This window comes from Ammospiza caudacuta, chromosome Z, assembly GCF_027887145.1.
Source record: "Ammospiza caudacuta isolate bAmmCau1 chromosome Z, bAmmCau1.pri, whole genome shotgun sequence".
NCBI classification, from domain to species: Eukaryota; Metazoa; Chordata; class Aves; order Passeriformes; family Passerellidae; genus Ammospiza; species Ammospiza caudacuta.
In genome coordinates, this window is record NC_080632.1 from 24,348,553 (window position 1) to 24,362,237 (window position 13,685).

The window sequence follows — 13,685 nt, forward strand, 5'->3', positions numbered from 1 at the left end:
TGAGAACACACCTTCAGAAAAATGTCACCTTAATTCTTTCTGCTTTATAGCTAAAAATAATAAAAAACCACAAATGATGATCCAATATGACTTAATGTATGCACTTTAAAGCTCATTTGGATGAGCTTTCCACGTGCCCCTGTATAAGCAGACCACTGACCACAGACTCTTCCCTTCCAAGCCGTTTTTGCCTGCATTCGATTCTCCCTGATGAATGCCTGAACAAGTGGGTAGAGTGGCAGCACTCAGTGGTTCTGTTTAGAAACACAGCAGCAATAAAATACAACCTCAGTTCCAGAAGTGCTCTCTACTGCAGAGCAGACCCAGCAGCCTCACAGCCAATCCATGACCAGCTGCACCCCTGTTTACAGCACACAGGAGAGTAATGCCCTTTCATAGCAACCTTCTGGTATAAGAAGCCTCCCTGAGAGGTAACAAGCATTCCAGCAACAGTACATACATTTGCAGAGTGGTACAAAGGCTCTCTGCCACCCCATCTTGAGCAAAGCCTACTGACTGATGCTATACCCATCCTGAACTCCTGAGAGTTCACATGCTAGTTACGGGAGCATTTCCTCTCCCCATTCTCTGCAACACAGAGGTAAATTTATGAAAATAAGCATCAGAAATTTAAGGTTTTATTACTCAGTAGTCTGGTAAAATCCTATTTCTTAGGAAAAATTATATGTAGCATTGTCTTACTATTTTTTTATTTCTTAATTTGTTAAGTTCAATCTACTGATCAATTTAAACATCATCCTAGAATTATGCTATAGTAAAACAAATGCACATTTAGAGAATAAGTGGAATTGATTATCTTCTGGAATAAAAGGCCTTACTAAATGACGTATTTAAATACAACCCCTCAATCCCTCACTGAAGAAGCACCTGGTAATTCACTTTTTGGATCAAATTGCAACTCCACAAAAACTTTATGACCTCATGTGGTCTTTCCACCCCCACATTCCTACCTAGAAACATTATATACAGTATGCTCCAGGCAAGAACTGAGCTAGAAATGTGGATGGTGGTTCTGGGGAAAGAGATATAGCAGACACAGGGCAGAAGCCCAGCACTGAGAACATGATAAACAGACAACTGCTTAGGGAAGATGCCCTGTAGACTCATTCCTGGTCAAGTGATTATCCTCCCCTCTTGTTTGAAAAACCCTCCACACCCAATAATTTCCCTTGTCAAGCAGGCCTACATCACTTCATCCTGAAGCATATTTTGTTATTTATAAAAATAACCATTTTGATCAGACAAAAAGCTAAACTATCCCACCTTCAGCTACAGCTGATTATGAGTGACAGGGGAAAAAAACCCCAGCAATCACTGGCTGTGATGCTCTTGGACATAGTAAAGCCCTACAGGTCAGCAAGCTGCAGTGGAAGCAGGTGAGATGCTTGGGAGCCTTTTTGGTGTGATGTAGATTCAAAAGCTGCCGCTTGTTCCTCTGGTGCTCTCTTGGCGGTGGACAGAAACCTCAACAGGCTCCTAGGCAGGACATAGGTCTGGTGTCGTGGGGCTTTCCACTGTCATTCGTGACGCCAGCCCTTGAGCAGACTGGACAGACATGTGCCCTGTTGATGGTCAGGAGGAGATGTGCAAACACTGTGAGGGTAATCCTGTCTTGTGCTTTTTATCTTATCTACTCCCCGGTGTAGAGTCAGCAGTCACCATGGTTTTCTGCATGGAAATAGCCTCACAAACTAATTCCAGTTCTAAAAACCTCAAGTTGTTCCTTATCCCTCAACTCCAAAGTGATTTATAGCTCTTATTTGTACCTGGAGTCCTTGGCATTGATATGAAATGAACTAAGCTTTGCCATGAAACTGATAGCAAGAAACATCATGAAATTTGCCATAAAACAAAGCGATTCTGAGACTGCTTGGTATTTCTATAATCTGTTAAGGAAGCTGTTTACTAACTGCAGCTTTAAAAAAAAAAACAAAGTGAACTCACTACTTTGGACATTTCTACATTTCCCTGATGACCCATGGTGAGATTTTCTGGTTTTCCATGAAAAGTTGTTTCCCTGCATTATCAAAAGAAGATGCATCTTTTGCTCTCTATCACATTAATACAGAATTAAAAGGGTTACTTAGGAAAATACACTTCCTTCTCACAGAGGCTTTCAGTTCTATTCTTTAAGGACAGCAGTGTTTTCCAAATTTGTGCCATCTGGCTGTCAGCATATTTCACAGGACCGCTCCCCAAGGAGGTCTTTTCAGGAGCTCCATAATTTTTATGGAACCATGAGTTAAAAATGTCTTAGAAAATAAGTCTTTTCTTGACACTTCTCCAGTGGATAAATTCTGTGTTGCAATATAGCTCTAGGAGGTCTTGAAATTCAAATAAGCTCCTCTCTTGCTGCATTTCTGATGGACTGGAGTGCATGTGTATGCACAACTCCACATATATGTTTACACTAATATTGCTCTAACACGACTCTGGGAAAACAAAAAAGAGCTGGCCTTCTCTTTATGAAAGCTAAATATTTTAGAATAGAATGAGTAAAAGCTATCACCTTGCTGTTATAAAGAGGGTAAGATGAAAAAGATGCCAAAACAATCCCAAATGTACAGGTACCTGATTCCACACATCAGATGAGTTAACAGCAAATATTAGACGTAACAGCAAACCTCAACAGTAAACATTAGATGTTCAATTTAATCATCTTTCTCTGCCTGTTACCTCTTGGCCAGCAGACACGACACAGTGCATTATATAAACTTCTTCCATAAATGGTTCTTGTGGGTCCTTTCATTATTCTCAGTTTAAATAACTTGCAGTGTGACCAAAGAACACCTAGGATGGCCTGCTTAGAGTTTAAGATATATGGTTATCTGCGTAGGGCAAGAGAAGGGAAAACCTACACCTAGGCACACAGCCCCAGCTAGTTTAATTTGCCTTAGGAAAGTGCTTAAGCTTTAGTGTGCAAATACTTCCAGTGATGTTCAAGGAGTTTAAATGCATTCCTTAAAGGTCAAATTGTGTTTGTAAGTAAGATGGAAGATAATTTTCCTTTCAGGGTTTAGGTGTGGACACAACAGACGGATACACAAACATGGTGACCTCAAAACTGTGACCTTCATCACAGACTTAAGGGGTAAAAAAGCCATGAGCAAATCAATGACAGGATACCATCTGTAGCAAAATCACCTGTGCAGTTGAGAGGGAACATCAGGCAGAGCAGTGGACACCATCTCTCCTACCCATTAAATGTCCTCCTGCCATTTCATCTCATTTTCATGCTGATTCCCTCTTGTCAGTGCCATGGAGATACCTTCCCACAAGCTCACTGTGGCAGCAATCACTCAGCACAACTTGCCACTGGAACAAGTCTGACCTTGACATCAAAATGGAAACAGACACGAATAACTCAAACTAAAGATCTATATAGCTCTTTTACACAGAAAAAGAGCTATATAGACCTAGCAGCTTACTTCAGCAGCTACTTCAGCAGCTACTTCAATGGCACTTGCATACAAAGTAAACCTGAGGAAAAATTATGGGAGCCTAGAGTGAACCATGAGAAGCATTTAAAAATCCAATTTGGGACTAAGGGACTAAGCAATCCTCATCCACCTTTGGTGCCCTGGGAATCTGTCTTTGCACCTCCCCTCAAGAGGAAGCAATGTCACTGACAGCAGCTGTGCAATCAATTCCATACCTTCAAAACAAAATGCCTAGATGAAGCTACTTCTCTCTCAACATCTCTTAGAAGTTATATCCCTTCCCTTGGTCTTTTCTTGTGGACTGAAGCTACAATCTCTCAACAACAAGCTCTGCCTTCATCCTGCTGTACAAGACAAAGGTACAACTCTTACTGCAGCCAAAGAATTGGTTCCCCTCATGCAATCTGCCTAGAAACTGGATTGTTCCATGCCTGAAACTGGCTGGATCATTGCTATCAGCTTATAAGAAGCAGGTGCGAGCTGGAGAAGGGATAAGAGAAGCTGGCAAATTTGGGGATGGAAGCAAGAACACTGACTGCTGAGACCAGCGGGTTCTGTTATCTAAGGAACTGACACGAGCCTCAAGAGAGACCTTGCAGCTATAATGAGGGATGATGGTAGGATGGTCCCTACACAGAGGCTTCTCCCCCAGGTGAGGTGGTCTTCACTCTATGTGTGAGGACAGAGTGGACAGATCTTCACTCACAGATGGGAAAAAAACCCAAGGCATATCAATGCCAAACAACCCAGGAATGTAGCTGAGTTAACAGGACAGTTATTTATTTTAAGTCCCTCTCTCTGACCTTGTTTGAAAAATCTTCCTGCTCTTGCTTCAGTTTGTTGTTATTGCTCTGAAATAGTTTTCCAATTTCTGACCTTGCTGGCACTTCATAACACCAGGAAAACCTGTGCTTAACATCAGTTTCAATCTGGTTGATAATAAATCTCTTTTTTTCCACAGTTCATCTTATCATCCAGCACTTACACTTAGCCTTTTGTACACTTGCTGTACCTTCTCACATGCCATGAGCAACATGCTTAAGTAAAACTTGCATTTAAATCAAAATGTACCAAGATAAAAAAGATTGTGCTAGGACTGCTGCAATCTAAAACACTAAGTCTGGCTCAGAACATCTGCCAGACTAGAAGCTTGTAACAGAAAAAAAATCTCACACACTGATTTCTGCATTCATCCCATACCTTTTGGTTGAACTATAGCCCATCTTTCAAAAATTATGCCAATCTTCATCTCAGATGCTGTGAGGGACGGAAATCCTTCACATGCCCAGGCAAGCTCTTTCACTGCACAACTGCCTTGACTTTTTAAAGCACTAGCAGCTGCATTAGTCCTCCAGAGCTTGTCAGAGAACACACTCTTTATGGGGCAGTTTCTACTTCTGCATTTCCAGTCTACTCTTTCCAAGAATAGGGTCAACTAGCAGCTACCATGTTTTCAGGTTTGTTTTTCAAAGGCTTAGCTAACTTGTCCTAATGGGACTTCTCTTGAGATGATCAGATGATGATGCCCCAAAGCTGGCATGGATCACTGCAGAATGGGCAGAAACAAGAAGGAGGCACTGGCTGCCCTGGAACGCCAGTTTTTGCAGGTCAGATTGTTCCCACTGGAACGGGGAAGTTCTGCATGGGAGGTTTCTCTTTCATTCTTGCAAAGGTACATACTGTCCTTGGAAGCAGCCTGCTGGAAAACTTTTAATAAAACCTTTTCTCTGAGGGTTTCTCACTCAGGGAGAGTCCTGCCAGTGACTCTCCCTGAACCTGCAGGTCTGGCACAACGGCACAGCTGACATCTTCTCTGATGCCCTTCATCCCCTATTCACCCTGTAGAAATAGCTCCTACCATAGGGCTGCACAGCTCCACTGGGACAGCAATGTGCCTGCTACCTAAAAAGACCCCTCCTCTTCCTATGTCTCCTGCAGCAGACATATCAACTATGCACAGCGTCCTCCAGAAAACTTGTTTTCACAAAGAGAAAGGAATCTTTTTGACAATTAAAAAAAAAAAAAAGGGCAGGTGACAGGTTTGTGGTACACATATTTTATGGCCATGTGCTAGAAACCATGGTGGATAGAAGGGAGAGGTTAGACTGAGAGCCAGGAGACTGTGGTTTCTGTGATCAGACTGATCTGTTGTGATCCCAGGCAACAGGAGCTTCTTCCACACAGGGTGGTTTGAGGACAGAGATTTCAGCTAGACCTCAATGACTGTGATGACACAAACATTACCAGTTTATTTGGTGCAATTCAAGAGGACATGCAAAAATATATTCACAGAATAAAAGGGCCACCCATTCCAAACATAGTACAATAACTTGGAGCAGTTTTCAGTGCTGTTTTGTATACAGGTGCAATATGGCATTAATATGGCATTACAGGGGCAAATTATGGCCCCTTTTTCTCTCTTCTAAGTCCAATGGACTTCCCCAAAGGAAAACTGAATAGACTGTAACTGCAGAAGCCAACAGTCACACTAAAATATCACACCAACATGAGCTCATACGCATATACACACACAAATACATGCAAATTGGATTTATAATTTAACTCTTCCGGCAGTAATGGCAGTGATAACAAGCCCTATCTATCACCTCCACAACTGGATGTTACTAGGGACTCTGTTTAGCCACCTTAAGTATGCATTCATGCCTTGGTAACTGCCTTCAAAGGGATTAACCATTAGCCATAGGACATGGCATGGGGTTGACTCAAGGGTGAAATGGAAGCTGTTAATGCAGGAGAAAGGCATCGAGCAAAGCTCAGCCTGAGTCCATGACTGAATGCCAAGCCCAAACTCCCTGATCTGGATTCCCTCTGCTTACAGAGGTGGAAGGACAATCAGCTCATAAAACCTGAGGAAGAGATGCACCGAGCGAATGAGTAAAGGCTCCCAAGTGAACAGTCACAAGTGGATTAACATCTCCCTCTTCCTCCCTGGGCTGTAAAGCCTGTGGACTTGGTTGTCAGAGCTAGGATTCAAAAGGCCCACAGTGAACAAACTACATAACATGGTCAATTTCTCCCCAAATCTAATGCTCCCACAGAAAATTACACAACCAGAAACACAAAACCAGACACAAGTAGTATTCTACTTCACAAGTCCATAAATGAAAAACTAGCAGTTACTCCAGACAGGAGGTTACGTTAAAGACCTCTATCAGTCCCTTATGAAATATCTTAGTCTACTTTCCTTTCATTGTTTTTTTTTTTCTTCATTAACAGAAATAGAGCACATGGGATAGGCAAGATGAAGAGGGAAAAAAAGAAGGAAAAGGATGGAGAAATAATAGAGAATAAAGAAAGATGGGAAAAGAAAGGAGGGAGAAAGAAAAGTATGGAAGAAGGACAAAAAGGGATGCATAAAAAAACAGCAGAACAGATGGATGGAAAGGAGAGGGGAAGAAAGAAGGGAAAGAGAGAAAGGACAAAGAAAGGGAAGAAGAGGGATAGAGGAAGTGTGGTAGGAAAGGAAGAAGATAATGAACAAGAAGCAGACCATTCCTGTGACCTCACACTAGGTGACTTCATGGTCATATTGCACGAAATCAGAGCAGAGTGTTTTTCAGGACCCAAGTCTCCCTCCTTCACAGCTTCTCTACCTGTTTACTGCACATCCACTGACCTTCAACACAACACAACACAACACAACACAACACAACACAACACAACACAACACAACACAACACAACACAACACAACACAACACAACACAACACAACACAACACAACACAACACCGCAGGCTGAAGAAGGCCCGCTCGGAGCACCCCCCCGGCGCTGGCGGCGCCCCCTCAGGGCCCGAGGGCCGCGGTCGGTGCGGCCGGGCTCCGCCGCCGCGGGCAGAGCGCTCCCGCCGCGCCCCCTGGCGGCCGCCGCGGGCACCACAGCCCAACCCCCGGGCAGCCCGCTCCCGCCTTCCCCGCAGGCCACCGGCCGCTCTTCTCCCCCTTCACTGCTAGTTCGATTGTTTTCTTTATTTCTAAAGCAGCACGTCCATAGACGCCTCCGCACCGCAATCCGTCTCTTCTCTCGGCCGCGCTGTCCCTGCGGCGCCGCTGCCGCCGCAACCCCGGCTCCGGCACCGTAACTCTCCCGATGCAAGCCTGCCACTGTGGACTTTGCAGACCTGCAACAGGACCCCCTCCCGCGCCAAGCCCAGGGCTCCGGGCACCTGAGGTAGCAACTGAGGGTTAACTCAACCACCTCAAGCACACTCGAGCAGCACTTTGCACAACTAGAATGACTCATACAAAATACTGACACTTGGTTTGTTTTCTTGTATCATAACGGAACACGATAAACTATCAGTACTGTTAAAGGCACATTCACTCTTGTTACTTTGGAATGTTAGCAAAACACTGATTTGGTAAGAATTCATAGCATTTCCAGATCCTGACACCCTGAGACACAATTGTTCTCCACTGTTTTGCTTGTGGTTACAACCACCTGCCTCAAAGGGCTATCACATGCTTGTAGATAGATTGAAAGAGGGGAGGTAGGGAAAGGGAGATGCTTGGAAGAAAGTTTTCCACAGCTCTGCATTTAACTGGCCTTACTTTAAGAACAACAAATTGCCGCTTCGGTGCCTAAAGTCGGATGTGTTGTCAAAGATCCTCTATGGCAAGGCATTCACAAACCAGGCACCCAAAAAGTTTTTTGTGAAAACTAAGTGACTCTGATTCAGTAGAGATGATGAAAAATGAGCTGCCCCAAATAGAGAGTGCTATACAGAGAACTATTCTGAAATATCAGCTGCATAGGATCTTTTTTCTTTTTTTCACTTATGAGTGCTCTTTCAAACTGCCTCCTTCAACCTTTTCCCCCTCCTTCTGCAGTTACTGCCTTTCCAGAAATCTGAGAAGCCCCCAACTACAAATAGACAAGCTTAGATTTAAGAGTTAGCTCACAAGCTTTGCCAGAGGTTAAAGTTTTTAAATCCATGCATATCTTAGCAGGCTTTGGCATTTCTACATGAAAGATAAAAATTTTGTCCAGCCTTCCCCAGCCATCAATATTTGCACAAAGCTCAGAACAGTTTCTGGAATTATTTCACAGGGGAATGTCTTTCTATACACATGCAGTATTTACTGGACAACGGTACTGGTATGTTCTCACCATTCTGTTTGCGTTCCCATGGCTGCAGTCAAGTAGTACTTCTAGTGTTAATTCAAAAAAGTTTGAATGGTGACTAATCTCGTTTATTCAAAAAAAAACATGAATGCACTCGCATGCTTTTTAAAGGATTCACTCTCAAAATTACTCTGAAGATTGTGTGGAATGTTTGGAGAATGCAGGCATTGCACACAGGTAGAGAGGCTTTCCTCACAGAAAAATGTACAAGCATACCGCAGCACATAAATATTTTGGATTGGAAACACCAAAAGAAATTGTCACTCCTTCTAAGCAATAGTTTATCTCTAGAAGTGGACTGGTTTTGTCAGAAATCACGGCTTCCGTTCCATCTCCCAGACTCTAGTCTTCAATCCATGATGAAACAGTGATCAGTCTTCTGATATCTCTTTATGAATACTGAATATCAATTTAAATTTAGCAACTGTCAGACTGAGCTCTAATCCTCCCAGTCAAGCTCTCACCTGCAGCTTGGTCTTTAATATGATAAAAACCATTTCTTCCTCTGGCAACCAAGCCTGCTTCCAGGATACGGTCAAACACTCTGCTCAGCCACACTCATCTCATCTGAACTTCGTGCTGCTTACTCTGTCAAGCAGTATTCAGGCTCTGGCATTTTATCTAATTCTAAATTAAACCCACCAGGAGATACTTATTTTCTATATCAATGACCACAGTCTCTCTACTTTGGGCTCTGTTAGTGCAGATATGTTCAGAACAATGCTACTGAGGTCACTTCACTGAAATGGTAATTGAAGACCCATTTGATGGTCTTTCTTCTCTCTGTTTTGGCACCAGATGCTTGTGAAGCCTTGCTCTTCGTACCACTAGAGAGTGGCTGACAAAACCCTGGGCCAGAGTTTGCAGCACTACCAAGTCTTCACACACATCAAGGTGTTTTCCTCAGAAAGGCTTCACTTCTTCTCACACTTTGTCCTTTCAAGCCCAGCAACCTCACCCTGGTCTTCTCTGCTGAGCAGAACCACCTGAAAACTTACATTCCCCAAGCTGTCTGGAAAGAGCAAAGGGGCTGGGCTGATGTGCTGGTACCCCACCTTGCTGACACAAACACAGCTTCCACAGGGTGATTTTTCCAGGGCTGACCCCTCTCTCTCAGCACACAAGCCCCACGTTATGCAGTCCAGCACTAAAGCTGGGTAGGCAGAAGGCTGGGCTGACACAGGGACAAGGGCCTATTTCCAGCCCCTGTGCTCCTGCTCTAACAGCACCTTAAATCAGGAGCAGTGCCTATGTGAGGGGCAGGTCTGGGGACCTTGGATGCCCAACCTCAGCCTTCCTGCACAAGCTTTCTCTGCCCAGGCTGGAGGCACTTTCTGTGCGCTGGCAATGCTCTAGGAAGCCCTGCTGGCAGACTTGTGGAGCTGGTCTGCACACTCACTTGGCAGGGCAGTTCACTGACATAACTTGGAGAAAAGCTGTAACCCTCTGTCCATTTATAACACTCTCTTCTTCAGTCTTCCATGCTTTGCATTTATCATGGTCCACAGTGCCCTGCTAAAGGAAGCCACAGTCACTCTGGTCTTGACACAAGCCAGACACTATCAGTTTATTCAAGAGCACTTGTAGCAAAGGTGAGCAGAGAAGTCCATACCTCCTTAAACTCTCTCTCTCTCTTTTTTTTTTTTTCTCTCTCTCCAATAACTAACTTTCTTGTCCAATAGTAGCTTTGGAGTTTCTGGGTAAGTTATGACAGAATAGGAAAGATTTTCTTATACCCTTTCTTCCCAATTAACAAAGCTGATTCTCAATCCATTGAGAAATTACCAAAACTTCCGGACCCAGGATTCAAGTGCATATGATATACTTTGACAGCCAGAAGCAAACTAAGTTGCAAGGAGCTTTGGTCAGAAAAAACTGCGCTAAGCAAAAAGCTGAACACCTCCTAAAGATTTCTGTGCTAGTGCCAGATCTTAAAACTGAGGACTATCTGCAAGCCACTGCTCTTCAGGAAAACCCTAAGTGGATGAAAACTCTGTGTAGACAAGAACACAACAGAGAAGATGATAATTCCTGACATAATTCAACTAAAGAAAGCAGGTAACTAAAAGAAAAACTGTTTCATAACCTCTCTGCACATCCTAAATATACCAAATGACAACAGGTACGGTTGCAAACCTATATTAGCAAAAAGGAAAACTGCAGTCCTGTCAAAGTGAGAAGGCCTTCATAGAGTGCCCAGTCAATACTGTTAATCAATATGAGTAGACGAGTAATTAATTCAAGGTCTAATATGCTTGAACAGAGGGAATAAAAGCCCATGGCTTGAAATGCAAAATTGCTCTCTTGTTACTTTTTGCTTTAACCACTCTTTCTGCTCTTTCTCTTCTAAGTATCATTTCTAGTTCTAAATGCCCCTCCAACCAGGTAATACCCCTAAGTAACAGATTAGATAAAATCTGTACGACATTGCCAGTGTGACATTAACTGATTCAGAGTAAAATTTACAATCATGCATTATGCTGTATTTCATTTTCCCATTAGAGAGACTACATGGGTTAGCTACACATGTGAACAATCCTGCCACATACACTCATCTTGGAAGGAATGGGATTTTTATTACATAAGATAGAAGAATGTTCAGTTCTTGCCCACACAGGAAACTTTTGACTAGTAATGTCAGGTATGGATGAAGGCGGTACTCCTTCATACCTATAAAAACATACTGGTGCTTTGGAGACCTGAGGTAAGCACTTGCCAGAAAAGTGGTTCATTTCTGGTTCAAACACTGACATATTTTGGCTTAGTAAAGACTTAGCCTTCTGGAGTTTTAGCAAAGCCTTAGGAGTTGGCATGATCTGAGACCTGCCCTGATGAATCTCAATCTACATTTGCTACCCTTCATATTTGCAGGTAAAATACTCACCATGGCAGACATAATCAGACTGAGAATTAACCACACTTAAATACCTAAACTTAAGGTGCTATTTACCTACATGGATTTTTCTGCTCTTATAGCTCCCTTCTACAGAGAAAGAACACCATCTTCCCAAAAATCTCTGCCTAGTTTAGAAGCTGACTTGGTTGGATTACTCAAAAAAATGCCCTCTGGTTCACAGCTCCTTTCATTACTCCCTCAGCACCCTGCTCCACTGCAAAAGGAAAACTGCACAACAGGACAAAGAAATATCTCCTACACGAATGGGATGGGATGCTATAAAACTCTGAGGTGCACAGTGAGAAAACGTGTGTCTCCTTGACAGATCTTTCCTATCACAAATTGTCCAACTTGTCACTGTCTTCCTGTTTTCTGTCAGCCACAAAAACAAACAAAAAGCCTTGCAAACACTTCAAACAGCCCAGCTGTCACAGATAAGTTTGCCAGAGGTTTTAATGTTTTAATGCCAGAGGTGGTTAGTTTTAGCAGGAGATGCTTACACAGTGTAACAGCATTATAAAATCTGTGAAAGAGAAAAAGAAGGCCAAAAGAAGTGTTTGTCTCTATCTTCGCATAACAATGGAAACCTCCTGTGCTGCACCTGAAACTTGTTTACAGCCACTGCTGAGCAGAAGCTGGGGGAGCTGCATCTCCAAACAACCTAGAGAAGAGGACGCAGTGGGCAGCGCTAGTTTGTAAAAATTAGTAGCCTAAAGGGATATCTGCTGCTGTTGAATCACACATATCCTCCCTGATGGCTGATGACTGAAGTCAAGGGCAGCACTATGTTGGCCATGATACACTGAGCAAAATTAATGTAGGTATATTTAGAAAGTTTTACCCTACTGGGCTTTATGTTAATTTGTCTGTTGGGACAGGAAAACAACACAAAGGGGGAAAAAATACACAACCAAACAAAAAACCTAAAACCAAACCACAGGCAATTGACTGCTTTTCCCATGCTTCTTTCAAAACAATTTCTCACAAAACCCCAAAGAATTCAAAAGCAGCTATACATTGCTGTTGCAAAAATCTAGAAGTATCCATAGATAGTGCCAGGCTTTCTGATAAACTAGGTGGCATAACACAAGGTCTCTATGAAAACCATCATGCACTCATATGTATTTGTACTCTGCACTAGGAGTGGAGCTTTGGCTGACAGAGACAAGTAACTACGGCGGGTGGGGCAGCACTCTCACCTGAGACCACTCTTTTGGGTGCTGCTTCTGGACACCTATTGAGGAGGACAAGGGTATCACTGGCATGAATTCTTGTGCCTAATACTGAGAAGGCACGAGAGGAACAACACGTGCTGCTAAGTGAGCGAAATGTCCTCTCTGATCATCCCTGAGTAAATAGATGCAAGTTTAGACAAAATACCCCATATGAAAGTTGGCCATCTGTTCAACTACGCTAAGTGATTTCTGGGGAAAGGAAGGGACAGAAAACGTGTTTTGTAACAGGAGAGATAGCCTCACGCCCTCCAAAAAATGGAGGGAGGGGGGCAAAAATATGAAGAAAGCAACAGCTGACCGAGAGCCTCTCTGGAGTTCGGGGCCAGCGGGAGGGAAATAGGGCAGCAGACCGAACCGTGGTCGGACAGCCGAGGGGCTCCCGGCAACGCCGCCGCCTCCGCCGCTCCGGGAGCTCTGCGAGCAGCCGCGGCGGGGCGCGGAGGTTCCGCCGAGCCGGGCAGGCTCGGGTTAGCTGAACAATTGTTCAGCTGCCGCTGCCTGCGGATCCGCGGCCGCGGAAAGGGCGCGGAAGGTCCGCGCGAGGCAGCCCCCGCACCTGCCGACGGGCTTACCTGCGGCGGAGCCGGGCGCCTCGCCCTCCTCCGGCGGAGCGGGCTTCTTGCCGGGCCCCTTGCCTTTCCTGCCCTTCCTGCCGTTGCCGGCTTTTTTCTTCTCGGCCATCCCGGCTCCGGCCGGCACCGCGCTCCCCGCTGCCGCCGCCATCCCCGCGGTCACCCCCTCTGCCGCCGCCGCCGCCGCTGTCGGCTCCCGGAGCGCCCGAGGCTCCAGCATCGCTCTTGCCTGCCGCTGGGACTTGCAGCCGCGAGTTCCTTGGAAGTTTTCGGAAACTCCTCTTCGGGCCTTTTTTTTTTTTCCTTCACCCCCCTCCCTCCTTCTCCACCCCCTTTTTTTTTTTTTTTCCTCCCCCCGCTTTCCTTTCTTCACTACT

At 44.4% G+C, this 13,685-nt stretch overlaps 1 protein-coding gene across 1 annotated transcript in view; it reads right to left on the reverse strand.

Annotated features, from left to right (window-relative positions):
* The window catches only part of NRG1 (neuregulin 1), a 178,937-nt gene extending 165,459 nt beyond the window's left edge, over positions 1-13,478 (reverse strand). The window contains exon 1 of the mRNA XM_058823506.1: positions 13,309-13,478. Coding sequence (XP_058679489.1) covers positions 13,309-13,459 — 151 coding nt within the window. The 5' untranslated portion in view covers positions 13,460-13,478. The remainder of the gene's footprint in view (positions 1-13,308) is intronic.
* Positions 13,479-13,685: the final 207 nt, after the last annotated feature.